Genomic DNA, 27,319 nt, shown 5'->3' with positions numbered 1-27,319 from the left:
TTTGCCTCTGGATTAATGTTTTAGTTTGAACCAAATAAAAGAAGTTTTTCATTTCTCTTGATAAACTCTAATAAATAATAATATCAATAAAACCAAATCAAATTTTGTTTGAGGAATCTCTGGAATATGGAGTTGTAAAGAACAAAACAAAAAAACCTTGCATAAATGTTTTATTATTATTTTTGACACTATTGGAGCGCAATTGACACCAACTATTGAAGAAGAGTTAAATCTCCATGTGTAAGTTTAATAGTGAGTAAGTGCAGGAATTTGCCTCTTTGAGCAGCAAGCTTCTATACCTACCCAGAATTAAGCTGGTATACAGATGCCTGCCTGACCATGTTCTCTCCCCTCCCCTATCATTCCTTTGACGTTTGTTGCATATATGTCTTCTTCAGGGTTCTTGCCTACTTTTGGGCCTGCTTGGATCAATCTTTACGGTTCCCCCAGGAACCACACCCTGATGGACGACCACCAAGAGCTCAATGAAGGTTACGGCGAAGGTGTCTCTTTCAGGGGTCGGCTCTTGATTGAGCTCGCAGTGGAGATCCTCTCTGGGGGAGCCCACGAATCAAAGTTTTCAAAGATGATCAAGGAAATAAAGCTACCTTCCAAGGACAAAGACTCCAAAGGCTCAAAAGGATCGGGAAAAGACAAAGACAAAGGAGCTGAAGATGGAAAACCTTCCCCTTCAGATAAAACAAACTCAACAGATGTGGAGGTGGAGCCTTTTGATGTACTGCCTGAGGTAAATTCTCTTAAAAGATGCTCAATTTGAAAAGTGGATCTCATTTACAAGGTAGGCCCATAGGCTGTGGTCCTCCCTATGTTATGGGACTCTAACTCCCATCGGACCTAGCCAGCATGGCCAAGGGCTTGGGATTATGGTAGTCCACAACATCTATAGAACTATGGGTTCTCCACCTTGCTTATGGCCTGTCTGGTTTAGAAACCACAGCTTCTCCCTCACCCCACAGATCCCTGGGCTGTGTAGCTCTATAAAGCATGGGTAGGCAAACTAAGGCCTGTGGGCCAGATCAGGCCCAATTGCCTTCTAGAACTGGCCCATGGACGGTCCGGGAATCCCCACGTGGATCACCAGCGCATGTGCATTCTTTCCCTCTCCCTCACACGGCACCGGCACTGGTGCCTCCTCCCTCCCTCCTCCTGGCTTCTCCCTGCCCTGCCTAGAGGAGGAAGGGGGCTGGGCTTTATTGGTGGCAGCAGCGCTCGAGTGGCCTCCATTTTAAGCAGCCCATCTCCGGAGTTCTTTCGTGTGCCGCTCATTGTCCGGTAGCCGCTGCCAGCCCCTGCCTCTCGCAAGACACAGGTAAGCAGCCACTGGGGCTCATGGTGCTCTTGCATCATATATTTTTTTTCCAAAATATAGTCCAGCTCCCCACAAGGTCTGAGGGACAGTGGACTGCCCCCTGCTGAAAAAGTTTGCTGACCCTATAAAGAGTCAGAGGATCTTTCACAGCATTCACATGAAACACAAATTCCCAGAGTGCATTATTTCTTAAAAGGCCAGAGGCCTCTGGTTGAGGACATGTTGTGCAAGATAGTGCATAGCAAAAGCTGACAGCCACAATCTGAACCGGCCAGAAGTTACCATCGATAGGTGTTTTCTTACGGTTAACACAAATTCAGCCATCGGAGTGGGCTGTCGATTCAAGACACCATCAGATTAAACCTGCTCAGAAATTTGACATGGCGCAAGACTAAAATGGATACAGCTCTTCTAAGTTCCTCTTTATTTGAGCCAATGCTTGCCCTCACAGAGAGCTGTATGTGCAATAAATCAAATTTGTTCTTTTTTCTCCCCACTGCTTGCTTTCTTTCTTTCTTTCTTTCTTTCTTTCTTTCTTTCTTTCTTTCTTTCTTTCTTTCTTTCTTTCTTTCTTTCTTTCTTTCTTTCTTTTAACCTACTACCAGATCCATGAGGAGCAGTTTGAGGAATTCCTTCTCTTTGGGGCGTTTTTTGAAGCTACGATGATCGATAGGAAGGTTGGAGATAAACCAATAAGCTTTGAGGTGTCTGTTGGTAAGTGTGGGGGAGGGATGTGGGGGGGGCATAAACTTGGTTTATGACCTCCAGGCTGGATGAATGTCTGCTGATTTGGGGGAGAATGTAGGAGGAAAGCTACTATCTTCTGTGTGGAATGAGAGCCCATGATAATAGTGGCCATAAGGTCCTTCTGGATGAAAGCCTGAGTGGAGAGTTTCCACACTGTTTGGTTTAGACCACAGTGCCACCCACGTCCCTTCCAGCAGGGTCCAAATTACACAACACAGCAATAACAGCAAGAACCTTTATTGAACTCCATAACTAGGAAACAGGGGCAAAGCAACTGCTTATATACATTCCTGAAAGCCTGGGCCACTCCCACTCCCAACGTGATTGGCTGTCTAAACTTCCAAGCTGCGAATCACGACTCAGAGTTCAAGGGCCAATGGCAGAGGCCCAAATCCTGAAATCTCCTGTGATTGGACATCATGTATCGAATCAGAGCACAGGAGCTCAGACTCCTTAGTCCAGACTCAAGCTCAGGCAAACACAGACCACTGAATACATAACAGTCATATAACTCAGCAACTTTGCCTTGCTGATTTTTGTATCCCAGCCATAATGGACTGATAAAAGCTCTCCTACATACATTAGTTTAAATTCATGTTCTCCAACATCAAAGGTGGACTTGCCACTATATTATCCCAGTAACAAAATTCAAAGTGAACTTGGAGGACCCTGTTCAAGTGAAACCTCTGCGGGAATTTTGAGAAAACCAAAAATGATTTCATTTATAGGGGCATTTCAATGGGCTCCTCCCAGATGACCTATTTATTGAGCTTTCCTCCTGCTTTGCTTTCACAAAGCTTACATGGAGCTTAGATTGTATCCAGTCTTTACTGAGCAGTTATTCCCATTTGTTTGCAGGCAGATTATACGACATTGAGTACTTGCCCTAATTTGCTTGCATCGTGTTTATGCACCTTTCTGATAAACATCCATTCATTCCACGCTTTTCAATGCATTTCCTTGTCACTTTCCTAACTGCAAAGAGTCTGATTCTTTTATAAAGCGGATTTGTTGTGCAGGGATAACAGAGTACTTTGATCCACTGTAAATAAAGGTAAAGGTAAAGGTACCCCTGCCCGTACGGGCCAGTCTTGACAGACTCTGGGGTTGTGCGCCCATCTCACTTAAGAGGCCAGGGGCCAGCGCTGTCCGGAGACACTTCCGGGTCACGTGGCCAGCGTGACAAAGCTGCATCTGGCGAGCCAGAGCCGCACACGGAAACGCCATTTACCTTCCCGCTGGTAAGCGGTCCCTATTTATCTACTTGCACCCGGAGGTGCTTTCGAACTGCTAGGTTGGCAGGCGCTGGGACCGAGCAGCGGGAGCGCACCCCGCCGCAGGGATTCGAACCGCCGACCTTTCGATCGGCAAGTCCTAGGCGCTGAGTCTTTAACCCACAGTGCCACCTGCGTCCCCCACTGTAAATACGCATACCTAAATTTTGTGGCATGCTCTTGAATCCCTCCTGCAAAATAATGACAGTCTGGAGGCATCCTCAATATTTGGCACATGTTAGGAATCATAGAATTGTAGAGTTGGAAGGTATCCTAAGGGTCATCTAGTCTGACCCCCTGCAATGCAGGGACTCGAACCCATGACCTTCAGATTGAGAGTCTTATGCTCTGTTGACTGAGCTATCCCAGGAAACTAGGTTGCTAATGTACTCTGCTGGGGTGAATTTGGAAGTGCCTTCTCTGGTGAGGCGTATCTGGGAATTCTGAGGAAGGTTAAAAAAAATTAAACAGCATAAGTGACATTTCTCAGGGAATTATTTCATTTCGCTCTTTTTTTAGAAATAGTATATGATGACTGTGAGCATGCAATGTGTTACAAAGCATATTGCCTTTGTCTCACTCTCGTTTGCAAGTCAGAACTCTGAAGAGAAATCAGATACACATCCTAGTCAGCAAAGGTTTTGCATTTTTTTTTAATTGCAGATGCCATTTCTCAGTCATAAATAGGAAAGCAGGAACATCAAACACGCTCTGATATCCTGGTTTTCCTCCTAGGTCAGGTTGTTTTCAAATTGTAGCACAATAGGCAAACAAAAAAAATCTGCACAACTTTCAGCAGGTAACTTTATTCAATCAACCCATCTTTATTGCAGTCAAAGACCAGACAGCAAAATTAACAACAGAAACATATGCTTCATCAGTATCAAGAGGTGGACGGATTTAGAAATTTCCTATAAACTTATTTACATTAAAAATAACACTCCTTCAACTAAAATTTGTGTTCCAAAGTTTAAAATCAGTGCTCATTCATCGGCCATCACTGTCACCGCAGCCTGTCTTGTCCCCATTGCCATAAAACTGAATTTCTCGACAGGCCTGGTGATATTCAGATTGTTGTTGGCAAGGAGATATTTAACATAGGTTTCCTGAGCGGCCAGGTAATTTCCTTAGTAGTGGTTCAATTAGCTCTCTTTGGGTATCGCAATACAACAGGCAGTATAGAGGAACATGCCCAATGGTTTTAATCTCATCAGAGTTGCATGGGCATCATCTGTGTTCAACTGGGATGCCATGATATCTGCCCTCTAATAGTGATTTTATTAGTTTTTGCACCACTGTAGGCTATGGTTTTCCCAGTAGTGATGTATGGAAGTGAGAGCTGGACCATAAAGAAGGCTGATCGCTGAAGAATTGATGCTTTAGAATTATGGTGCTGGAGGAGACTCTTGAGAGTCCCATGGACTGCAAGAAGATCCAACCTATCCATTCTTAAGGAAATCAGCCTTGAGTGCTCCCTGGAAGGACAGATCGTGAAGCTGAGGCTCCAATACTTTGGCCACCTCGTGAGAAGATAAAACTCCCTGGAAAAGACCCTAATGTTGGGAAAGATTGAGGGCACAAGGAGAAGGGGACGACAGAGGACGAGATGGTTGGACAGTGTTCTTGAAGCTATTAACATGAGTTTGACCAAACTGTGGGAGGCAGTGGAAGACAGGTGGGCCTGGCGTGCTCTGGTCCATGGGGTCACAAAGAGTCGGACACGACTAACTGACTAAACAACAACAAATAAGGCAGGCATTGCAGATGAACATCCTAACTTCTATTTAAGACCAGAAAGCAGACTTAAAGAAGACTCCAACAGGTCATTAAACCGCAGGGAAGTTCTTACATGTCTCTACTTTGACTCTGCCTTTTTCAACCTGGTCTATCCCTCCCTGTTTGTATGCAGTAGCTGTGGTAACACCTTTAGCATTCTCCATGTTCAAGAACAGAGTGGTTTTTTCTGATAAGGAAAGGCCTCCTTAGTAAACAAGGCGGTGTCTAATATTTACTCAAGCATGGACTTGGGAGAGGCTGGACGAGAAAGGACTTCATTTGTGTATTTGCACAGCAAAGAGTAATACAACCTTTGAGCACGAGAAGAGTCCTGCTGGATCAGGCCAAAGGCTCATCTAATCCACAGTAGAGACATCACCTTGCCAACAAAGGTCCGTGTAGTAAAAGCTATGGTTTTCCCAGTAGTGATGTATGGAAGTGAGAGCTGGACCATAAAAAAGGCAGATCGCCAAAGAATTGATGCTTTTGAATTATGGTGCTGGAGGAGACTCTTGAGAGTCCCATGGACTGCAAGAAGATCCAACCTATCCATTCTTAAGGAAATCAGCCCTGAGTGCTCACTGGAAGGACAGATCCTGAAGCTGAGGCTCCAATACTTTGGCCACCTCATGAGAAGAAAAGACTCCCTGGAAAAGACCCTAAAGTTGGGAAAGATTGAGGGCACAAGGAGAAGGGGATGACAGAGGACGAGATGGTTGGATAGTGTCTCCGAAGCTACAAACATGAGTCTGACCAAACTGCGGGAGGCAGTGGAATACAGAAGTGCCTGGCGTGCTCTGGTCCATGGGGTCATGAAGAGTCAGACACGACTAAACGACTAAACAACAACAACAATCCACAGTGGCCAACCAGTGGCCAACCAGAATCCTATAGGAAGCCAGAAGAAGGACCTGGGTGTTATAGCATCCTCCCCACTTGTGATTCCCAGAAATTGGCTGCCTCTGACAGTGAAGGTAGACCATAGCCATTGTGGCTGGTAGCCACTGATGAACTTGCCTCATTCTCTTTTATGACCATCAAGGATGTTGTATAGGAGGAGTCTTCAGAAACAGGGTCAATGAGAGGACAACTTTTAAGAATTCAAAACTCAAACATTATCCATAGTATCTTGGGTGTGGAAAAGATCTAGTTATAATCTGGTTGTGTTTATTATTATTTTCCCCAATTGATTTTTTATTAATTTTCCAAATTTAAAATTAAAACCAACTTAACTTGACTATTAAGATGCTTCCTTTTGCTGCTCACAGTAAAATACTTTTTCTTAATTTCTAATTTCTTAATTTCTGATACTTTCCCATCCATTCCTATTTCCATCGACCATGCATGTTCAGTTACTGTTTAGACATTTACCCAATTAATTTCCCCAATTAATCAAATAGAATTAATCTTCCTTTCTTGGTCCATATAAATCATTAATCCTAATTTCAAATGGTATTTCCTCCCTAACAACCTAACCTTCCTATCTTTATGCATTCACAACATTCCGGCTGTCCGGTTGTGTTTAAATGCTTTGGTCCTAGATGTAGCCTAATTCTGTTACCCCTCTCCCATATTTGGTTTGTACCTCTAGGGAATTTTGGCAATGTTATTGATGGAGTGTCACCTGGAGCTGGGAGCAAGAAGAAAGGTCATGAGGGAGAGGAGGAGGAAGGTACCCCTCTTCTGCATGAGGGAACGGGAGAAGCTTCACATGACTTTGCAGTGCCGCTGGTATCTACCACACACCCAGAGAAGCCGCTCATCACAGAGGGAAACAGGTAGAGCCCCAGACACTGATAGGCTTCATTAAATCTCTTTCCTTCACCTGCGTCTCTAGAGATACAGGTCTTTCCTAAGCAGATATGGACAAATCTGCAAATTTTGGTCCGCCCAATTTCTCATTTCCCCCAGTCTTTAAGGTCAGTTTTGCACATTTCTGTTGCAATTCACAATTTATTTATTTTTTCCTATTAAAAAAATTGAAAACAATAAGCATTTCTGTGCAAATTCCTTTGAAGAAATACATTTTGGTGTGCCGTTTTGTGTAATTTCCATAAAATAATGCATTTTTGTACATCAGTTTTTGCTAATCAATGCATTTTAAAGCACGCTCCCCACCTTTCTCTCTCTCTTTCTCTCTCTCACTGGAGAAATGCACTGTGACATTCAGAGGATTTCTAAGGACGTTGGGTTTTGCTTCGCATGTCGGCTTGAGAAGTGCTAATTAAGTAGTTTCTCATTAAAATGTAAACAAAATTAAATTCATCCATATTCCTACATTAGTGGGGCTAAAGAAGTTGCTAGGGGAGATGGCAATCTATTTAACATGTGTTTTTGGCCCAAATTTTGAGGGGACAAAAAAGTAGCCTGCTGAACTAATAGCACAAATGGTAATGCAATCATGCTGATGTATTGTGCAAATAGGACCACTTCCTGAGTAATGAAGTGTTTCATTCATTTATATAGCAAGGTTTATTATATACACTATAGGGCCGTGGGTGGTGCTGTGGGTAAAACCTCAGCGCCTAGGACTTGCCGATCGTCAGGTCGGCGGTTCGAATCCCCGCGGCAGGGTGCGCTCCCGTTGCTCGGTCCCAGCGCCTGTCAACCTAGCAGTTCGAAAGCACCCCTGGGTGCAAGTAGATAAATAGGGACCACTTACTAGCGGGAAGGTAAACCGCGTTTCCGTGTGCTGCACTGGCTCGCCAGATGCAGCTTGTCACGCTGGCCACATGACCCGGAAGTGTCTTCGGACAGTGCTGGCCCCCGGCCTCTTAAGTGAGATGGGCGCACAACCCTAGAGTCGGACACGACTGGCCAGGGGTACCTTTACGTTTTATTATATACATTAAAAATCTCAATATTCATTTTAAAATGATAAGAACAATAATTCTTATGGAAACCAGAAAGCCTGCGTATTATAATGATAGTAGCATAGCTGCAAGCCTTTGTATTACAGGGGTACCCAAATTCCCTCCTAATCTTGCTTTGATCTGTACAGGATTTGCAAGCATTGGTCATAAGGTGATTCTGGTCTGTGCCAGCCATGGCCATAGTGGTAAGAATACACCATGGTTAAAGCAAACCATGGGGCAGAAGGGGGACTCCTCCCAAGGGAGGGTAGCAGGGAGAACATGTGTCTGACTTAAAAGACTCCAGAGGAGATCGGGAATGGGACATTTGCATTTGCTCCTCATCTCTATGCCTGATGTTATATCCCAAAACTTCAGAAAAAGGCAGAGAGATGTGCTCTGAGAAAACAAAGCAATCAGATGAAATCATTGCCAGTAATACTAGGCTGGAAGAGAATGGTCTTTTAGGACAGTCTCCTGGTGAGAGAGATGAAAAGCAGAGGCTGTCAAGGATGTAGCTGCCGTCTCTCATGACAGTACTAGAGAATGTAGATGATCAGCTATTATCTTGGAGAGGCAGCTGGTGGGTTTTTATGTATTCGCCTGATAGACATTCAGATCTAAAACGGCGGCAATAAAAGAACAGAAATCTGCAATTGCTTTATATTAGCTGCTATGGTATTTGTCTGGTTCCACCACTCCTTAAAGACCGACATCTCTCTTTCATGTAGGTGCAAAGCTATTTCAGATTTTGCATTTCCCCTTCCTTTATCGGATTCTTGTGGACAAATGAATTTATAGCATAAAGTATAATAGAACTGGGATATGGCGGGTGGCGCTGTGGGTTAAACCACAGAGCCTAGAGCTTGCTGATCAGAAGGTCGGTAGTTCGAATCCCTGCAACGGGGTGAGCTCCCATTGCTTGGTCCCTGCTCCTGCCATCCTAGCAGTTCGAAAGCACGTCAAAGTGCAAGTAGATAAATAGGTACTGCTCTGGCGGGAAGGTAAATGGTGTTTCCATGCGCTGCTCTGGTTCACCACAAGCGGCTTAGTCATGCTGGCCACATGACCTGGAAGCTATAAGCCGGCTTCCTCGGCCAGTAAAGCGAGATGAGCGCCGCAACCCCAGAGTCGTCCGCGACTGGACCTAATGGTCAGGGGTCCTTTTACCTTTATAATAGAACTATGCTGCATATCAGGTATAGGCGACTGGCAATCCATGGTCCAGATTGAGCCCCTAGTGGCCCCTAGCAAATTCTTATCTAGGTGTGGTAAAAATATTGCCAACAGACTCAATGTTAAAATGAATAAATGCTATTAATTTCCAAAAATTGTGGGAGAGACAGAGATTGCATTCTTGTATTTCATTACTCTGGATGATAGCTACAGTAAAACACAGCTGATTGTATAGCAGGGTAATCAAGTGACCAATATGAAGCCTGTCCTTTCTTGGATTCCATCTCCTGTTCATTCAAACAGTGAGACTACAATTGATTGAATGGGGGACACCGCAAAAATTACATGGCAATCAAGTTTCCCAAAATTATTAAACCTTGGAGAAAGAGTTGCCCCCTCTGCTTGATGTCAGAATTGGACTCAGGCAATGGAAGACTCACCCCAAAATCAGAAAATAGTGTGGTTAATTCCAAGCTCAATTTGGACCCTGTTGGAAGGGATGCGGGTGGCGCTGTGGTCTAAACCATTGAGCCTCTTGGACTTGCATAAGAAGGTTGGTGTTTCGAATCCCCGTGATGGGGTGAGCTCCCGTTGCTCCGTCCCAGCTCCTGCCAACCTAGCAGTTTGAAAGCATGCCAGTGCAAGTAGATCATAATCATCAAACCTTTTATTGACATCACATACAAACATCCAAAACAAATCAATACAGAATTACCACTTCCCCGGTGGCACAACATTTGCTAAAAGAAAGGAGGCAGAGCAGCCTATCGTCACATCTCTAGGTCTTCAGGGAGATCAGATGTCTGCAGTGTATTTCGATGACAAAAAACCAAATAGAGAGATAACCAGGTACCGTGGGAAGGTAAATGGTGTTTCCGTCATGGTGTTCAGTTGTGCCAGAAGTGGTTTAGTCATGCTGGCCACATGATGCCGAAAGCTGTCTGTGGACAAACGCTGGCTCCCTCAGCCTGAAAGCAAGATGAGCGCCACAACCCCATAGTCACCTTTGACTAGACTTAACCATCCAGGGGTCCTTTACCTTTTACCATTTTTTGCTCTCCTACTGATGCAATCAGGGGCGTCTTCTTTCCAACAGGAGGTCTTTCCTCTCTCTTCAGCCTGCTGTTTCTCTTCCTTTCTCTCTCTCTTTGCATTCTGAGCGCCAGGGGCAAAGAGGAATAGAGAAAAGCCCCCCCCCTCCACTGCAGGTGGTGCTGTGGGTTAAACCACAGAGCCTAGGACTTGACGATCAGAAGGTCAGCAGTTCGAATCCCTGCAATGGGGTGAGTTTTTCGGTCCCGGCTCTTGCCAACCTAGCAATTCGAAAGCACGCCAGTGCAAGTAGATAAATAGGTACTGCTCCAACAGGAAGGTAAACAGCATTTCCATGCACTGCTCTGGTTTGCCAGAAGCGGCTTAGTCATGCTGGCCACATGACCCAGAAGCTGTACTCTGGCTCCCTTGGCCAATAAAGCGAGATGAGTGCTGCAACTCCAGAGTCAGCCACGACTGGACCTAATGGTCAGGGGTCCCTTTACCTTGAAGTGAGTGGCAAGGAAGAAGAGAGTGGACCATTTTTATGAGTGTGCCACATTCCTATTCTGTTAATGAACAATTTCACTAGATGATCCTTTCATGACACTGTAAAGTGCTAATGTTTACATGACACTGTAAAGTGCTAATGTTTACATCAGGCTTCCTCAACCTCGGCCCTCCAGATGTTTTTGGCCTACAACTCCCAGGATCCCTAGCTAGCAGGACCAGTGGTCAGGGATGATGGGAACTGTAGTCTCAAAACATCTTGAGGGCCAAGGTTGAGGAAGCCTGGTTTATATTCATTGGTGGAGGAACAGCCTCCCTTTTGTCTCAAAGCTATTAAGTGTATGAACACTTTTTCTGTCTGGACGAGGACATGAGAATCGTATGCCTTCTCTGGAGCGCTATTATGTACGCATAATGCAACTGGCCTCTCGCATAAAATCACAGATGCACCTGCTGAAATTCAGCCCTGAAGGCACCATAGCAATATAGGAAACGGCCCTATGCTGAATTAGACACAATCAACATTAAGACCCACAAAAATATGCTTGCAATGTACTTCAAAAACAAGCACAAAAATTGGGCAATGAAGAACAATGTTATGAAACAACCAGCTATAGATCTGTTTTGTTGCAATTAAATCTAAATCCTTGGGGAAAGTTGTGTGGGATATCATACAGTGTTATCTCCAAGCCTGGCCTGGAGATGCTAGGATTTGAACCTGGGACTTTCTGCATGAAGATGCTCTGCTACTGAGCTGTGGGCCTATTCAGGTGTGACAACCAGATTCCATGTTTTTCTCCCTTGCTGCCAGTTCTATAAACTCTCTCTCTCTCACCAGCATATTGGATAAAGCTATGCAGTGATGTGGCTGATGCGTTTTAATTAGTCAAGTAAGGATTAACAGCACACAAGTTGCATATCTAAAGGGAAATCATCTAGAAGAAAAGCAATTTAGCAGGTGGAGAAGATTTTAAGTGCAAACAAAGCTGCCTTCAAAACGGCCTTCTGAAAAAAGCACAGCTATAGGGCAAAGACTTGGGATGAGCATATTGGGCTTCATGCCTGACGGCTGGCACATCTCACTGTCTCCAGCCAAGCTGGTCGCTGGCACACTTGCTTTTTGTAGAAAATTTTATTTTACAAGAAAGAAAGAAAGAAAGAAAGAAAGAAAGAAAGAAAGAAAGAAAGAAAGAAAGAAAGAAAGAAAGACGCATAGTCACGACTTTCTGAGTTCAGATCTAAGTGAATATAACATCTAGATCAAGGGAAGTAATAGTGCCACTGTATTCTGCTCTGGTCAGACCTCACCTGGAGTACTGTGTCCAGTTCTGGTCACCACAGTTCAAGAAGGACACTGACAAACTGGAACGTGTCCAGAGGAGGGCAACCAAAATGGTCAAAGGCCTGGAAACGATGCCTTATGAGGAACGGCTAAGGGAGCTGGGCATGTTTAGCCTGAAGAAGAGGAGGTTAAGGGGTGATATGATAGCCATGTTCAAATATATAAAAGGATGTCACATAGAGGAGGGGAAAAGGTTGTTTTCTGCTGCTCCAGAGAAGCAGACACGGAGCAATGGATCTAAACTACAAGAAAGAAGATTCCACCTAAACGTTAGGAAGAACTTCCTGACAGTAAGAGCTGTTTGACAGTGGAATTTGCTGTCAAGGAGTGTGGTGGAGTCTCCTTCTTTGGAGGTCTTTAAGCAGAGGCTTGACAACCATATGTCAGGAGTGCTCTCATGGTGTTTCCTGCTTGGCAGGGGGTTGGACTCGATGGCCCTTGTGGTCTCTTCCAACTCTATGATTCTATGATTCTATGAAAAATACTCTAAGGGGAAAGCGTTTTATCAGCCATTTGCAACTGAGGTGCTGCTGTAATCTTTCTGAGTATGTCCGATTTAAAAGAAGAGATGCAGTTGAGTTCTGTGGATTCATACAAATCTGAAGTAAATGGCCTGTCCATACAGTCAGATTGCCTTGTGAATATATGGGAAACAAATTGGCTGTATACTTGCACATCACTATAGTTTAGTAGCAGATCCCAAAAAACTATTGATGATGCTATCTCATCTCTTTCCACAGAAACTACCTTTATTTGCCCTATGACGATAAGAAGCCCTGTGTATACATAAAGAGTTTTTGGGGTGACCAAACTTTCAGGCTGTATTATTCTAACGTCCTCGAGAAAATGGCACATCTCCTGGTAAGCCTGCGGGAATATCAATAATAATGATGATGATAATGATAATAATAATAATAATAATAATAATAATAATAATAATAATAATATATTTATACCCCACCCATCTGGCTGGGTTTTCCCAGCCACTCTGGGCGGCTTCCAACAAAGTATTAAAATACAGTAGTCTGTTAAACATTAAAAGCTTCCCTAAAGAGGGCTGCCTTCAGATGTCTTCTAAAAGTTTGGTAGTTATTTTTCTCTTTGGCATCTGGTGGGAGGGCGTTCCACAGGGCAGGTGGCACTACTGAGAAGGCCCACTGCCTGGTTCCCTGTAACTTGGTTTCTCGTAGCGAGGGAACTGCCAGAAGGCCCTCGGCTCTGGACCTCAGTGTTCAGGAAGAAAGATGGAGATGGAGACGCTCCTTCAGGTATACTGGACCATGCTTCTCCAAACCACTTGCTAAATTCGGGGTGGGGGCATTTTCGCACACTGGAATTCGCAAGAGAATTCTCTTGCTTGAGTTGGCTTTGTAAACGGCTGGAATATTCATAGAAGTGCTTCTGCGGTGGTGTGAGAGAAGCTGGACAGCACCTTAAGCTTTTCGTGCCCCAAAAAAGTGGGTGAGGGAAAGGTTACTTACTCTGCAAGCGATTCCTGTGTATCATTTCTAAGTTTTCCTCAATTTGGTTTCCAGTGTAAAACATTAATTAAAATAGCAATAGAGACTTTAAAAACCAGTAGGCATACTAAGATTATCAAAATGCAGATGGAGGGTTGTCTCCCACTGAGCTTTACAGAGAGTAGACACACTGAAATCAATGGACCTAAGTTCGTCATCTTCATTAATTTCAACGGGCCTTCTCTGAGTAGGACTAGCATTGTCTGCAACCCATAACCATCAATTTCATTTTAAAAACAAATGGATGTAATAAAGCTACTGAGGTCCAGCTCCGAGGGTCTTCTGGCAGTTCTCTTGTTGCGAGAAGTCAAGTTACAGGGAACCAGGCAGAGGGCCTTCTCCGTAGTGGTGCAAGAAATAATGGTGAAATATACTCGGAGACCTGTAGTGATTTCATGCTCTTTATTGCAGCTTGTAAAACAGTGATTAAATTGCCCCCCAAACGTCAGGCTTTTATATACATTATTTACACACTGATTGGCTGATTCTGATTCCCTCCTGGAGCCTGATTGGTCTTTTCCTGCAGGCCAATCAGTTGTTGCATTCTACGATCCTACCAGCCTAACAGGCTGATTAACTTCCTCCTGGAGCCTGATTGGTCTTCTCCTGCAAGCCAATCAGTTGTTGCATTCTAGGATCCTACTTGCCTATTGTTCTAGGATCCAAGCTTAGTACATAACAAATGGGGAACTATGCAGGATAAAGAGTTGCTTCAGGTTGCTGGCTAGGCTCTCTTATAGGTGACTCTGCTGTCCTTCCCCCCCCCCAAAAAAAATCCTGGCCTCTCACCAGAGCCCTGATCCAAAGCATGTGTGGAGCCTGACTTTCTCCTCATCAGCAGGACTCAAAGATGGGTGGCCCCATGCGGTCAGATGGGTTCTGTACCTCCAGATCTGGGCTCCTGCTCAGAATTGCTATTTTGCTGCTGTTTCTATTTCTCTACTCAATATATTGATAATTGATCACCTGTAGCAGAGGCGAGGAACCTGTGTCTCTCTGGAAGTTATTGGGCCACAACTCCCATCATCCCTCACCATTGGCCATGCTGGTTGGGGCGGATGGATTGAAGTCTAACAACATCTCAAGGATCTCAGTTCCCCCACGTTTGTCCTATAGCATCACTTTTCAGGCTACAGCATCTTTATGTTAATAAAGGGAGCACTTTGCCAACGCTTCTGTTGATGTTTGCATTGGAGAGGAAGGGGTCAAAGAGGCTTTGCATATTTTTGAGACTACATGGGAGTGGGTCATGAGTCAGAGCCAAGATTCGGCCCTTGTTAAACTCAAAGTATGGCATATGTCAAAAATCGCCCGCCATCAGAAGACAGAAGATTGTTTATAACATGACATCTCAGCGGAGAATGTCCCCTTTCTGGAGACCTCTGACTTAATTAACATAAACTATGTTGAGTCTACAATGCATCGAGCAACTAATAAATTCACTTCTCAGTAAAAAATGTGTCATACATGCCAATTAGCTGGAACCAATTATCGTTTATCACTTAAGCTAATTAGCCAGTGAAGGCTTTCCCCCCTAATAATTGCATTAATTGAAAGCAACTCTTGCCATTTCTGGTGACATTTATATGCTCTTCATGCAACTTTTTCTCCCCGTGCCCCATCCCTTAGGAAGAAGGTTTAGAACAAGTGAGAGATCTGATCAAAGTTTCTGAGATTGCCTCAGAGGAGAAAATGAGGTCCACTTTAACGGATTTTATCAACCAAAGTAGGTAAGACTATCTACTGGAGAAGCTGACAGTACATATACTTTATACTCGATTGTATCTACCAAAGTAGGTAAGAAAAAGTGTACCTTATAGTTTCCAGGTGGTGGGTAAGGAATGAACAAGTAATACAAAGGAGGCTATACCAGGGATGGGGAATTTGTGGCCTTCCAGATCTTGCTGGACTACAGCTCCCATGATCCTGCACCATTGGTCATGCTGGCTGGGGCTGATGGGAGTGGAGTCCCACATCTCCTGGAGGACCATAGGCTCTGTGTCCCTGGGCTATACCGTAGATGCTTTTTTGACAGCATACTCCTGTGCATGTCTGCAGCAGTAGATTTAGGGTGTAGCGTGGGAACGCCAGGGGGGCCATGGCCCTGGGTGCACAATTTTTAAGGGGGCGTGAACTAGGCGCCCCCAGCGCGGCCCAGCCTGGTGTTCTTCTCCGCTCTGCCATCTGCCAGAGGGGCTCACCCCTGTGTGGTTCAGCATGAACCTTCTTTGCCCTGGTGGGGTCACTCTGGTGGAATTGGCAGCAAAGGCTGGGCTGGTGTCCCTCACCTGGCACCTCTCACCTCCCCAGCGCACGCCCCCTGCCCCTCTGGTTCACGTCCACCCGCCCCAGGTGCCAACAACCAGCCCTATGCCACTGCTGAGCTAGGCCAAAACTTGACGCCTCCTGCAGTCCTCACGCCGTGCTGGGCTTTGGGAAGAAGGCACAAGGGCTCTGGCAGGGTCTCATTTCCTCCTTCCTAAAGCTGGGCAAGCACTAGCTAGGCTTTGGGAAGCAGGCAGGAGGACTCTGGGGCTGGATCTACACACATCAAAAAACCAATTCTAACTCATCATGTTGTAAACTTCATACAGAGAAATCCCGTTGGTGAAAGCTGGGACTCCACAGCACCAACAGGTGTCACAGTCTTATGGCGCATATAAAGCGCTTTATCTTTACCAATGTAGCTGAGTCGTAGGATAGATCCTGTTTGGCTTTGCTGAACTCAGAGAGTTGCAAGCAAAGAACCAAATACTTGCAGATTAAGTTACATCATGCAAGAGAGTGTATTCAGGAAGGACTCATTCAGGTGTCCTACATGCCAGGAAATGAAATTCCTGCTGATCTGTTGTCTAAGGTTGTTAGCAGAGAACAACTTAAGGTTTATGTACAGAGGTTGCAATTGGGTTGAACCACAGGTATTACCGGTTACACGGAAAGGGGGAGGATGTTAGGATATTTCCGTTCCAACTTAAATGGTCAGGCATGATTGTTGTGTATCACATGCCTGTTGACTTCCAGGTTCTCCCTGGGAACTTCCATTTTGTATATAGCTTTTGTTCCGGCTGTTTTCCTGGACACAGTGGCAAGCAGTCATGTTTTTCCTTAGTTCTGATCTACGTTGAATAAAGCTCTTCTGTCTACATCTTCCATTGTGGAGACTCTGCTGAAAAGGGCATGCACGGGTCTTGGAATGTCTCTGAGGCTTGTGTCGCTAATTGACTGATGCTGTTCCACGGGAGACCGGTGATCATTCGGAAACGACTGGGGCCTGCCTGATGCCTCCGTCTCCCTGGCAGTATCCCAACACTTGCCAGAGCTGTCATGCCTCATAGCCTCAAGTGCTTGCTGTGTCATCTCTGTTCATTGTCCAGTTTCCAGGTGGAACTAGTCATGCTGCCCTAAAACTGCCTCTGATGTCAGGACTTCTGGGTTAGCGCCATCGACTAATGGCGGATTCCCTCCGAGCTCCGGAGGGAATCGGCTCCGCAGGATCGGGTCTTGTCCGCGGCGGTGACGCGGGGACCCTCAAAAATCACAGGCGCAGATGCCTGTGAGCGTGGTGACTCGGCGGACACCATTTGCGCCCCCCCAAACTGCGAAGGAGCCTTTTTAAAGGCTACGGAACGGGGACGGGGTACGGCGCGGTGCTGTGAGTAGACTGCTACTTCTGCGGAGCGAAGCCACATGCCATTGTCGGAGAAGCGCTGACTTTTTCCTTGGAACATTTGGACCTAAAAATAAGAACCCATGAGTAAATATGAAATTCGGAATTTAAAGAAAATTTTGTTGAATTAGGAACGAGCGGGGAAGGGTTAAAAAGGAAGTCCCCCCCCCCTTTGTAGATATTTTAAAGCAAAGAGCCTGCTATCTAAGGTCGAGATAATCTTCTTTTTTTTCTAAAAGCTTTTAACCTTCACGGTTTGACACTACAAGAATTTTACCGGAGGATAAAAGTAACTTTGGGAGTTAAAGTTTCACCCCCCCGAACCCGGGGGCGTCCCGCGAGAGAGTCTGTTGACGAAGTACTGAAGAGTTTGACAGCTGTCAAACTAGCTGTCAAAGGAAAGGAAAAAGGGAACTTTGTCTTTGTCGCTTCTGCTGGCTATATTTGTTGCAATTTGTCGAAAATAAGGGAGAGCTGATACAAACTAACTTGTTTACTGAGTTTAAATCGAAAGACAGTAAAGTACCAAAATCCCCCTTGTGGGGGGTAGGGACATTACAACAATGGCTGAAGGAAATAAAAATCAGACTGAACTCAATAGAATACTTGTTCTCCTGGGAAAGCTACAAGATCAGACCGATGTTTTGACTACAAGTGTGAACACTTTGGTCTTGGCAGTAAATAACATTGCTGAGACTGATAAGGAGTGGAAGCAAGAAATCTACACAATTGAACAATCAGAGAAATTTGAGAGCCATGAGAATATGGAGAAAGAGACACATGTTGTTTCTGAAGAAAAGGAAGGAGGAGTTCTAACTTTGCAGATGTTAAAGGAGAGCTATAATTCGGGGCCTGACAGGAAGGTAACAAAGGAGAATAAAAATTTGAGGTGGAAAGTCTGGTCTGAGATGGAAAATGAAGACCTAAGGATCACAAACCTGACCAAGGTGGAAGTTGGAGCTTGGGGAGCTTTTGGATTTGAGAGGAAGATGAAACTAGGTTTGGAGCACCCCATAAGCGTTAATTTTAAATATGGAGGGTTAGTTGGAAAAAACATGGATCCTGTGGGGTTGGAGCCCCTCCGAGCCTTGGGGCTTAACATCAAGGACTGTCAAAGAGGCCGACAGAGAGGAACTGAGGGTGACTCGAGAGCCTCGGACGTGAGATCTCCAGGCTAAACAGTATATGATGAACAATTGTTGGGGACCAAAACCGGGAAAGGGGGGGTGGAGTTTGGTAATCCAAAGGGTATATAATTATAAATTACTTTGTTTTAATGTGTTGATTATTTGCATGGAAGTTGGGAAAGCCGTGGAAGGGAAATATTGGCCGACTTTAAGAAATATGCTTAAGAATAAGAAATGACGTATAAGTATAGATGTTTAAGTTTAGATAAGTTAAAATTGGTTTTTAGAATGGTCAAATTAAAATGAAAATAAGAATTGCAAAAATAATTTAAGGAAATGGAAGAAAGAGGAAAGGTAAAATCATAATATGTAAAAATTATTAAGCGAAGGTTGAGAAATAAGTAATAAGAATTTGCTGGAATAACAATTGAATTGGAATACAAGAAGGGGAGGTGTGAGGAGGTCTGAGAAAGAAGTTATATGAAAATAAGCAATTGAAATTGTATATGTTTTTAATTGCTTTTTAAAAGTTTTTTTGTATTTTTGTTACTTTTTTCTGTTTATTTTTGTTATGTTTGTTATTGAAAATGCTAATAAATATTCATTAATAAAAAAATTGCCTCTGATGTCAACTTTGACACAAGTCTCACTGAGTTCAAAGGAACTTATTCCCATGTTAGTGGGCAAAGGATTCCCTTACCTTTCCCGCCCTGACCTGGCCACAGTGATCTATGCGATGGTCACCTCCAGGCTTGACTACTGTAATTCACTCTACACGGGGCTGCCCTTGAAGCTGTCCCAGAAACTCCAGCGGGTGCAGAATGCTGCATCAAGGCTCCTCACGGGGTCTCTGCCATGGGAACATATTCACCCAGTGCTTTTCCAGCTGCATTGGCTCCCGGTGGAGTACAGGGTCAGATTTAAGGTGCTGGTTTTGACCTTTAAAGCCCTTCACGGCCTAGGACCCTCGTACCTACGGGACCGCCTCTCCCAGTATGCCCCACGGAGGACCTTAAGGTCCATAAATAGCAACACCCTAGAGGTCCCGGGCCCTAAGGAAGTTAGATTAGCCCCAACCAGAGCCAGGGCCTTCTCAACACTGGCTCCGGCCTGGTGGAATGCTCTGTCTCTTGAGACCAGGGCCCTACGGGATCTGATCTCTTTCCGCAGGGCCTGTAAGATGGAGTTGTTCTACCTGGCCTTTGGCTTAGAATCAGTTTGATTCCCTCCCCCTCTTTCCTTTTCCTTTCTCCTTCTATGAAGAGATTGCACCCTAATGTTTTAATGTTGTGTCTTAATCTTTTAAATTGTATTTTAATCAACTTGTTTTTATTATTGGTTGTTAGCTGCCCTGAGCCCGGTCTTGGCTGGGGGTGTATGGGGTATAAATAAATTATTATTATTATTATTATTATTATTATTATTATTATTATTATTATTATTACCTAACTTGCTCGCTTAACTCGGTGTCCTGTTGCAGAAAGCTGTTGCTGACTTAGGCTCCAACTTCATGTACAGATCCATTTATTTATTTTTTTCAATTCTGTTCCCATTCCTCATATTCCAGCAGATCCATTACAAGATTGCCCACTAGGCTTTTGGAACTGTCAGAAGAACATCACACACATTGGAAATAATCAGCAGCATCCGCTGCAAATAGATTCTGCAAAAATCTGCAAGGTCAACATGCATACAGAGGACTTTGCTTGCTCAAACCTCGTTTGAGCAGAATGGATGGGATGCAAAATAGCCACATATCCCCCAAACTAATTAATTTCATATTGAAATATTACCATACAAATTGCATTTCCACTTCTTTATACTTCTCCCAGCAATAAACGATGCCTCCGCTTTAATATTACGTTATGAATCTGAGCGCTTAGTATCTTCTGGCTCATCTGGCGGGCTACACAGAGGAACTTGCTGCAGGAGAATTACGATCCATCGTTATGAAGATACCATCTCTGACTGTGTCTTCATTTCAGGGCCTTCATTGCGAATGCTGAAAAGAAGCCCAAACTGATGAACCGGACGCCTTTGGACAAAAAGAGGCTGACGTTGTATAAGCAAGAATTGGTACGTGAGATATTTTCTTGAATACTAGATGCCATGTGCTATAAAGCTGCTCTATCTGCCAAGCCTCTTGAGTTCATGCGCCACAATTGGCATCTGGCTCACAAATAAAACCGCTGCGAAGTTTTAGGACAACCAAGCAGTATATAAATGTTGTGAAATGAATGGTGGTGACTTAATAATAATAATAATTTATCTGGCTGGGTCCCTGCGGCCACTCTGGGCGGCTTCCAACAAAACACTAAAATGCAATAACCTATTAAACTTTAAAATCTTCCCTAAAGAGGGCTGCCTTCAGATGTCTTCTAAAAGTCTGGTAGTTGTTGTTTTTGACATCTGGTGGGAGGGCGTTCCACAGGGCAGGTGCCACTACCGAGAAGGCCCTCTGCCTGGTTCCCTGTAACTTGGCTTCTCGCAGTGAGGGAACCCCCAGAAGGCCTTCAGGCTGGACCTCAGTGTCCGGGCAGAACGATGGGGGTGGAGACGCTCCTTCAGGTATACTGGACCGAGGTCATTTAGGGCTTTAAAGGTCAACACCAACACTTTGAATTGTGCTCGGAAACGTACTGGGAGCCAGTGTAGGTCTTTCAAGACTGGTATTATATGGTCTTGGTGGCTGCTTCCAGTCACCAGTCTAGCTGCCGCATTCTGGATTAATTGTAGTTTCCGGGTCATCTTCAAAGGTAGCCCCACGTAGAGCGCATTGCAGTAGTCCAAGTGAGAGATAACCAGAGCATGCACCACTCTGGTGAGACAGTCCGTGGGCAGGTAGGGTCTCAGCCTCCGTACCAGATGGAACTAATAAACAGCTGCCCTGGACACAGAATTGACCTGTGCCTCCATGAACAGCTGTGAGTCCATGACAAAGAGGCCACACCTGAAACTTTCATTTAAATAGTCATGGTTTCTCCCAAAGAATCCGGGGAAGGGTAATATGTTAAGAGTTGTTAGGAGACCAGCATTGCCCTCACAAAGTAACAATTCCCAGAGTGGATTGACAATCAACCTCTCTTCCCATGGAAGAAACCAGAGCTCTCTGAGAGGAATAGGTGTTCTCCTAACAGCTCTCATCTCCTTGAGCAAACTGCACTTCCCATAATTCTTTGGTGGGGGGGATGTGGTTGGCGCTGTGGGCTAAACCACAGAGCCTAGGACTTGCCGATCAGAAGGTCGGAGGTTCAAATCCCCGCGACGGGGTGAGCTCCCATTGCTCAGTCCCTGCTCCTGCCAACCTAGCAGTTTGAAAGCACGTCAAAGTGCAAGTAGATAAATAGGTACCACTCCAGCAGGAAGGTAAACGGCATTTCCATGTGCTGCTCTGGTTCGCCAGAAGCGGCTTAGTCATGCTGACCACATGACCCGGAAGCTGTATGCCGGCTCCCTCGGCCAATAAAGCAAGATGAGCGCCGCAACCCCAGAGTCGGCCATGACTAGACCTAATGGTCAGGGGTCCCTTTACCTTTACCTTTAACAGTGCTTTAAATGTGTGGTGTTCCTGTGACCTTTATTAGTTCTGCAATTGTATGCCAACTAATAATCAATCTCTTGGTGACTTATAATAAATATGCAAAAAACCCTACGGTATTTGCATACAAAATAAGACATAGAATCAAAAGCTATGAAAACATAGAAATCAGCTCTAAAACGGCATATTCATACCTTCCCTCAGCCTGTGTAGCTAGTGTGCAGAGCTCCTTGGCGCCACACACTTTCATTGCACATAGAGTGAGTTCTCCTGAGAGCGATGGGATCTGGTGATGCTCTGGGAGAGAATTGTGTTGGGGGGGGACACAGCTGCCCCCTGTGTAAACAAGCCAGACTAAGCAGGTGCCTAGGGAGGCATGACTGCCACATCAGAAATCTCAGTTCAAGAGATTTATTTTCCCTCCTGGCATGGTTGTCTCCCCAGATAAATCAAAAGTGTATCCATAATCTGCTGCAACACCAATATGTGCCTCTTTGCCCCAGGTGTCAAAAAAATATTAAACGGGCCCCATTCGTATCAATCTAAATGCAATATTTTCAGCAGAGGCAGCTCTTGTGTTCAGATGAGCACCATCAATTGGTGAGGCATTAAATGACTAGGGAACTAATGTTGCACATATGTGTGTGAACTGGCCCAGTTCTGTAGGTTTGCCCAGAATTGGAAAATGCATAAAGGAAGGCAAAAAAGGGGGAGAATAGGGCTATTGCAAATGACAAATTGCTTCCCCTTCTGAGTAATTCACCTGCTGAAAATGCAGGTAGGAATATGCATCTTTTGCGAAGATAAGATCCTCTTCTGACATCTAATCTATCCCACTGTGACAATTGAGGAAGGCAACCTTTAACTCTGTCGCCTGCTTGCTGGAGGATGTTAGCAGACAAAAGATAAGGTTACCTTTCCTTGTACTGTATGTCCCAGTGGATAGCAAGGAATTTGTATTTGGGGATGTGGGAGAAATCCAATTCAGTCCACATTTAAAGGTGAACCTACCTAATTCCCACTTTTGAAAACAATACTTGAACAGAAACATAGCCATCCTTTGAAATGCCCACTGCATTTCTTTGGTCAAGTAATGTGTTTCGAAATGCATACTATGACAAAGTGTGCAGATATATGTATATTTTAGCGAAAAAACGCATTTGGGGAAATTGCTGTGCAAAAATATGCTTATCGGGGGGAAATCACACTAAAATGTTGATGAATTTTCATGAGGAATTTTGAAGGGGGGAAAAAGAAAACGTGGAAATGTGGAATATTGTACTTAAGAATGAAAGTGGAGCGATTGACTCTTGCCCATTTGTCTCTCATGAATCTGACAGGGTAGGTGACTTTAGTAACGCCCTGCCTCTTTGTTGTCATAGGAAGCGATGTCCAAAGATGCCAAAACAATCATCCAGCAGCAAAAGAAGAAGATTCCACTCGAAGAAATGATGCGCGAAACTCAGAACTACATTGGGAAGATCCGTTTCTTAGTCGATGAGGTAACTACTCCAGTTTGTTTTCTGTTGGTGTGAAGGCTCCTACGTGCATTGGGTGTGTGGGTGTGGAAGGGTGCAGTGTCCAGGCTCCCCCTGTTAGGTTGCTGGATTTCACCGTGGAATGGACTCCCTCCTTGGAGGTTTTTAAGCAGAGGTTGGATGGCCATCTGTCATGGATGCTTTAGCATTGCAGGGGGTTGGACTAAATGACCCTCGAGGTCCCTCCCAGAATTACGTGATTCTATGAGTGTGGAGGGGGAATGAGATCAGTCCTGAGCTTCTCCTCATTGTTACAGTGGTACCTCAGGTTACATACACTTCAGGTTACAGACTCCGCTAACCCAGAAATAGTGCTTCAGGTTAAGAACTTTGCTTCAGGATGAGAACAGAAATCGTGCTCTGGCGGTGTGGCGGCAGCAGGAAGCCCCATTAGCTAAAGTGGTGCTTCAGGTTAAGAACAGTTTCAGGTTAAGAACGGACCTCCAGGACGAATTAAGTACTTAACCTGAGGTACCACTGTATTTCAAACACATATAAGAGGAAATCCTGCTACACTGAGAGACAGTGGTACCTTGGGTTAAGAGCTTAATTCGTTCTGGAGGTCCGTTTTTAACCTGAAACCGTTCTTAACCTGAGGTACCACTTTAGCTAACAGGGCCTCCCGCTGCTGCCACGCCACCGCCGCAAGATTTTTGTTCTCATTCTGAAGCAAAGTTCTTAACCCGAGGTACTATTTCTGGGTTAGGGGAGTCTGTAACCTGAAGTGTCTGTAACCTGAGGTACCACTGTATCAGAGAGGCTACAAGCATTTCCACACAGCAACAACCTCTCTTGCCACATTCCCAGGTTTTTTCAAACCTCTCTAATCCTGCAGAAGTTTTTTGGAGTGGTGGTGGTGGGTTTAAGGAAACAGAAAGAAGGGCACTTGTTGGAGATGGACCCTTGTTTCTTGATTCACACACGATCAAAGATGGCTGACCTCCCAGCGAAAGCACGCTCTTCACAAGCCTAATGGTGTTCGTGATGGTCAAATCACATGCCTGTCTTTTTTTTCAAGCCTCAGCACACAGTCCCCGACGTCTTCATCTGGATGCTAAGCAACAACAAAAGAGTTGCCTACGCGAGAATCCCAGCCAAAGACCTGCTCTATTCCCCGGTGGCCGAGCAGAGAGGGAAGCACTGTGGGAAGATTAAAACTCACTTCTTGAAAGTAAGTCTGAGAACCGCCCAACCGTTTGAGGAGACAGCCATTGTTGTTGGTGTCTCATCTACCCTGCCAGACAAATTTATGTAACAACCCACTCCTTTTTTAAAAGAAGAAGAAGAAGAAATTCAGCCATGAATCAGCAAGGGATCCTCCCACCCTGAACAGCCGGTTTTTGAGATCAGTGACAAAGGCTGAATACACACCGTACATTTAAAGTACCGTATTTTTTGCTCTATAAGACTCACTTTTCCCCTCCTAAAAAGTAAGAGGAAATGTGTGTGCGTCTTATGGAGTGAATGCAGGCTGCGCAGCTATCCCAGAAGCCAGAACAGCAAGAGGGATTGCTGCTTTCACTGCGCAGCGATCCCTCTTGCTGTTCTGGCTTCTGAAATTCAGAATATTTTTTTCCTGTTTTCCTCCTCCAAAAATTAGATGCGTCTTGTGGTCTGGTGCATCTTATAGAGTGAAAAATATGGTACTTCCCACTTCCCCAACTCCTTGAAACTGTAAATTGTTAAGGGTGCTGGGAAATGTAGCTCTGTGAGGGGTAAACTACAGTTATTGGGGCTCTTCACAGCGGTGTGTGTTTCAAATATACTTTAAATGTTTGGTGTCCATGCAGCCTAGATGAGGAAACGGGCAATTTTATCTACGTTTTAATTCCATAGCACTGAGGGCTTACCCAGGTTTCAAATATTTCATCCTTGGAGCATGTAGCCCACCCTGCAATTATTTAAGAGTTTGGCAGCTCCTCTGCTGTTTCAGCTGTCCCTCTCCTCATTCTGATGGTTTAAATAGGACTGTACGTAATTTGTGTTATATAATTATATATTGCACCCTCTTCTGTGATTTTTGGAAGAATGGCTCTTGATAAAAAAACAAACAAACTTGACCTTCTGGACACTTCTTCTTTACTTTAAGTTGCCAGGAAAACGGCCTCCTGGCTGGAACGTTCACGGAAAAGTCGACACGTACCTGTGGCTTGGCTCCGCCAAATATGCGCACACAATTTTGGACAACTTGCCTATTGGATATGAAACAGAAACACCTTCGGGAGCAAGCTCAGGACATCACGGCAGCCCTCCGCCTGTTAGCCTGGTTTACAGAAGTAAGACATTCTTTACATGTAGGAACATAGCGACGTAGGAAGCTGCCTTATACTCAGCCAGGGTTGTTTGGTTGTGGGTGAATTAGTTTGCTTAGGATGATGATGATGATGATGATGATACCACCCTTTATCCGTAGATCTCAGGATAGCTCACAACATAAAATTACAATATAAAAAAATGCAAAATATGTAATTTTTAAAAATTACCATATTTTTCGCTCTATAAGATGCACTTTTTCCCTCCTAAAAAGTAAGGGGAAATGTGTGTTCGTTTTATGGAGCGAATGCAGGCTGTGCAGCTTTCGCTGAAGCCAGGAGAGCAAGAGGGATCGGTGCGCAGCGATCCCTCTTGCTCTCCTGGCTTCAGGGATAGCCGCCCAAAGCCTCCTGAGTGCAGCGGGAGTGCTCCCACTGAGCTCTGGAGGCTTCGCGTTGCTTTCGCTGAAGCCAGGAGAGTGAGAGGGATCGATCCCTCTTGCTCTCCTGGCTTCACTTCGCTGGAGAGGTGCTGTGCAGCTTTCCCTATCTGCACAGCGCCCCTTCAGCGAAGTGGCAGGAGAAACGGAGCCCCTTCCATTTCTCCTCCTGCTTTGCTGGAGAGGTTCTGAGCACAGAGGGAGAGAACATTTTTTTCCTTGTTCTCCTCCTCTAAAACTAGGTGTGTCTTATGGTCAGGTGTGTCTTATAGAGCGAACAACAAGGTATGCGCCTAGTGACTTGCCCCTTTCTTTGATTTGATGGGGCAGCTTTGAGAGGGAGGTCAAGCTGGGAAAACCAGTGGCTAGCCTGTAAGTATCATCAAACACAGACGGGTTGTATGTGCCTGTCTAGCCTTCCCCCAAGAAGAAGAAGAAGAAGAAGAAGAGTTTGGATTTGATATCCCGCCTTTCACTCCCCTTCAGGAGTCTCAAAGCGGCTAACAATCTCCTTTCCCTTCCTCCCCCACAACAAACACTCTGTGAGGTGAGTGGGGCTGAGAGACTTCAGAGAAGTGTGACTGGCCCAAGGTCACCCAGCAGCTGCATGTGGAGGAGCAGGGAAGCAAACCAGGTTCCCCAGATTACGAGACTACTGCTCTTAACCACTACACCACACAAGCTGGTGCCCTCCATTTATTTCAGTCTACAGCTGCCATCAGCCCCAACCAGCATGGCCAAAGATAGGGGTTGATGGGAATGCAAACATTTGGAAGTCTAAAGGAGCACCTATCTCAGTACTATCCTGTTCTTGCCGTAACATTCTACACCTGTGGGGTTAAAATCTACCCGAGTGGCACTTTTCATTGCAGAATTTACACAGAAATAGACCTTCAGCACAGTCCTTCTAGGATATTGCCCCCCTGCCCAGATGTAGTAGTATACAATGTCCCTAAATTGCAGCCATTTATGATTTTTGTTCTGCAGATGAAAAAAGCCTGGGGCAAAAAAAGAGGAATTTATTGATTTATTTTTATTTTTATTTTGCCATTGGGGTGCTTTTTGTCCCTGCCACTGATAATAATAATAAAAAATCACAAGTGGGTTCACAAGCAAAAAGTGACTCAGGGAAGCTGGTCAGTGACTTTGAGCTCACACGATGAACTTGGCTTTGTTAGGAAATATTGGAACACAGGAA

The 27,319-nt window shown here is 44.8% G+C and overlaps 1 protein-coding gene across 2 annotated transcripts in view; it reads left to right on the top strand.

Moving 5' to 3' along the window:
• Positions 1-27,319, top strand: part of FER1L6 (fer-1 like family member 6) — a 117,278-nt gene that overhangs the window by 36,709 nt on the left and 53,250 nt on the right. For both annotated transcript variants that reach the window (XM_081918630.1, XM_081918629.1), the window contains exons 11-19: positions 399-748; positions 1,936-2,044; positions 6,719-6,905; positions 12,780-12,900; positions 15,189-15,289; positions 20,339-20,429; positions 23,274-23,393; positions 24,448-24,600; positions 25,519-25,705. In XM_081918630.1, the coding sequence (XP_081774756.1) occupies positions 399-748; positions 1,936-2,044; positions 6,719-6,905; positions 12,780-12,900; positions 15,189-15,289; positions 20,339-20,429; positions 23,274-23,393; positions 24,448-24,600; positions 25,519-25,705 (1,419 nt within the window). The remainder of the gene's footprint in view (positions 1-398; positions 749-1,935; positions 2,045-6,718; positions 6,906-12,779; positions 12,901-15,188; positions 15,290-20,338; positions 20,430-23,273; positions 23,394-24,447; positions 24,601-25,518; positions 25,706-27,319) is intronic.

Source organism: Podarcis melisellensis, assembly GCF_964234715.1.
Source record: "Podarcis melisellensis genome assembly, chromosome: 7".
Lineage (NCBI taxonomy): Eukaryota > Metazoa > Chordata > Lepidosauria > Squamata > Lacertidae > Podarcis > Podarcis melisellensis.
This window is presented reverse-complemented; position numbering and strand designations above follow the sequence as displayed.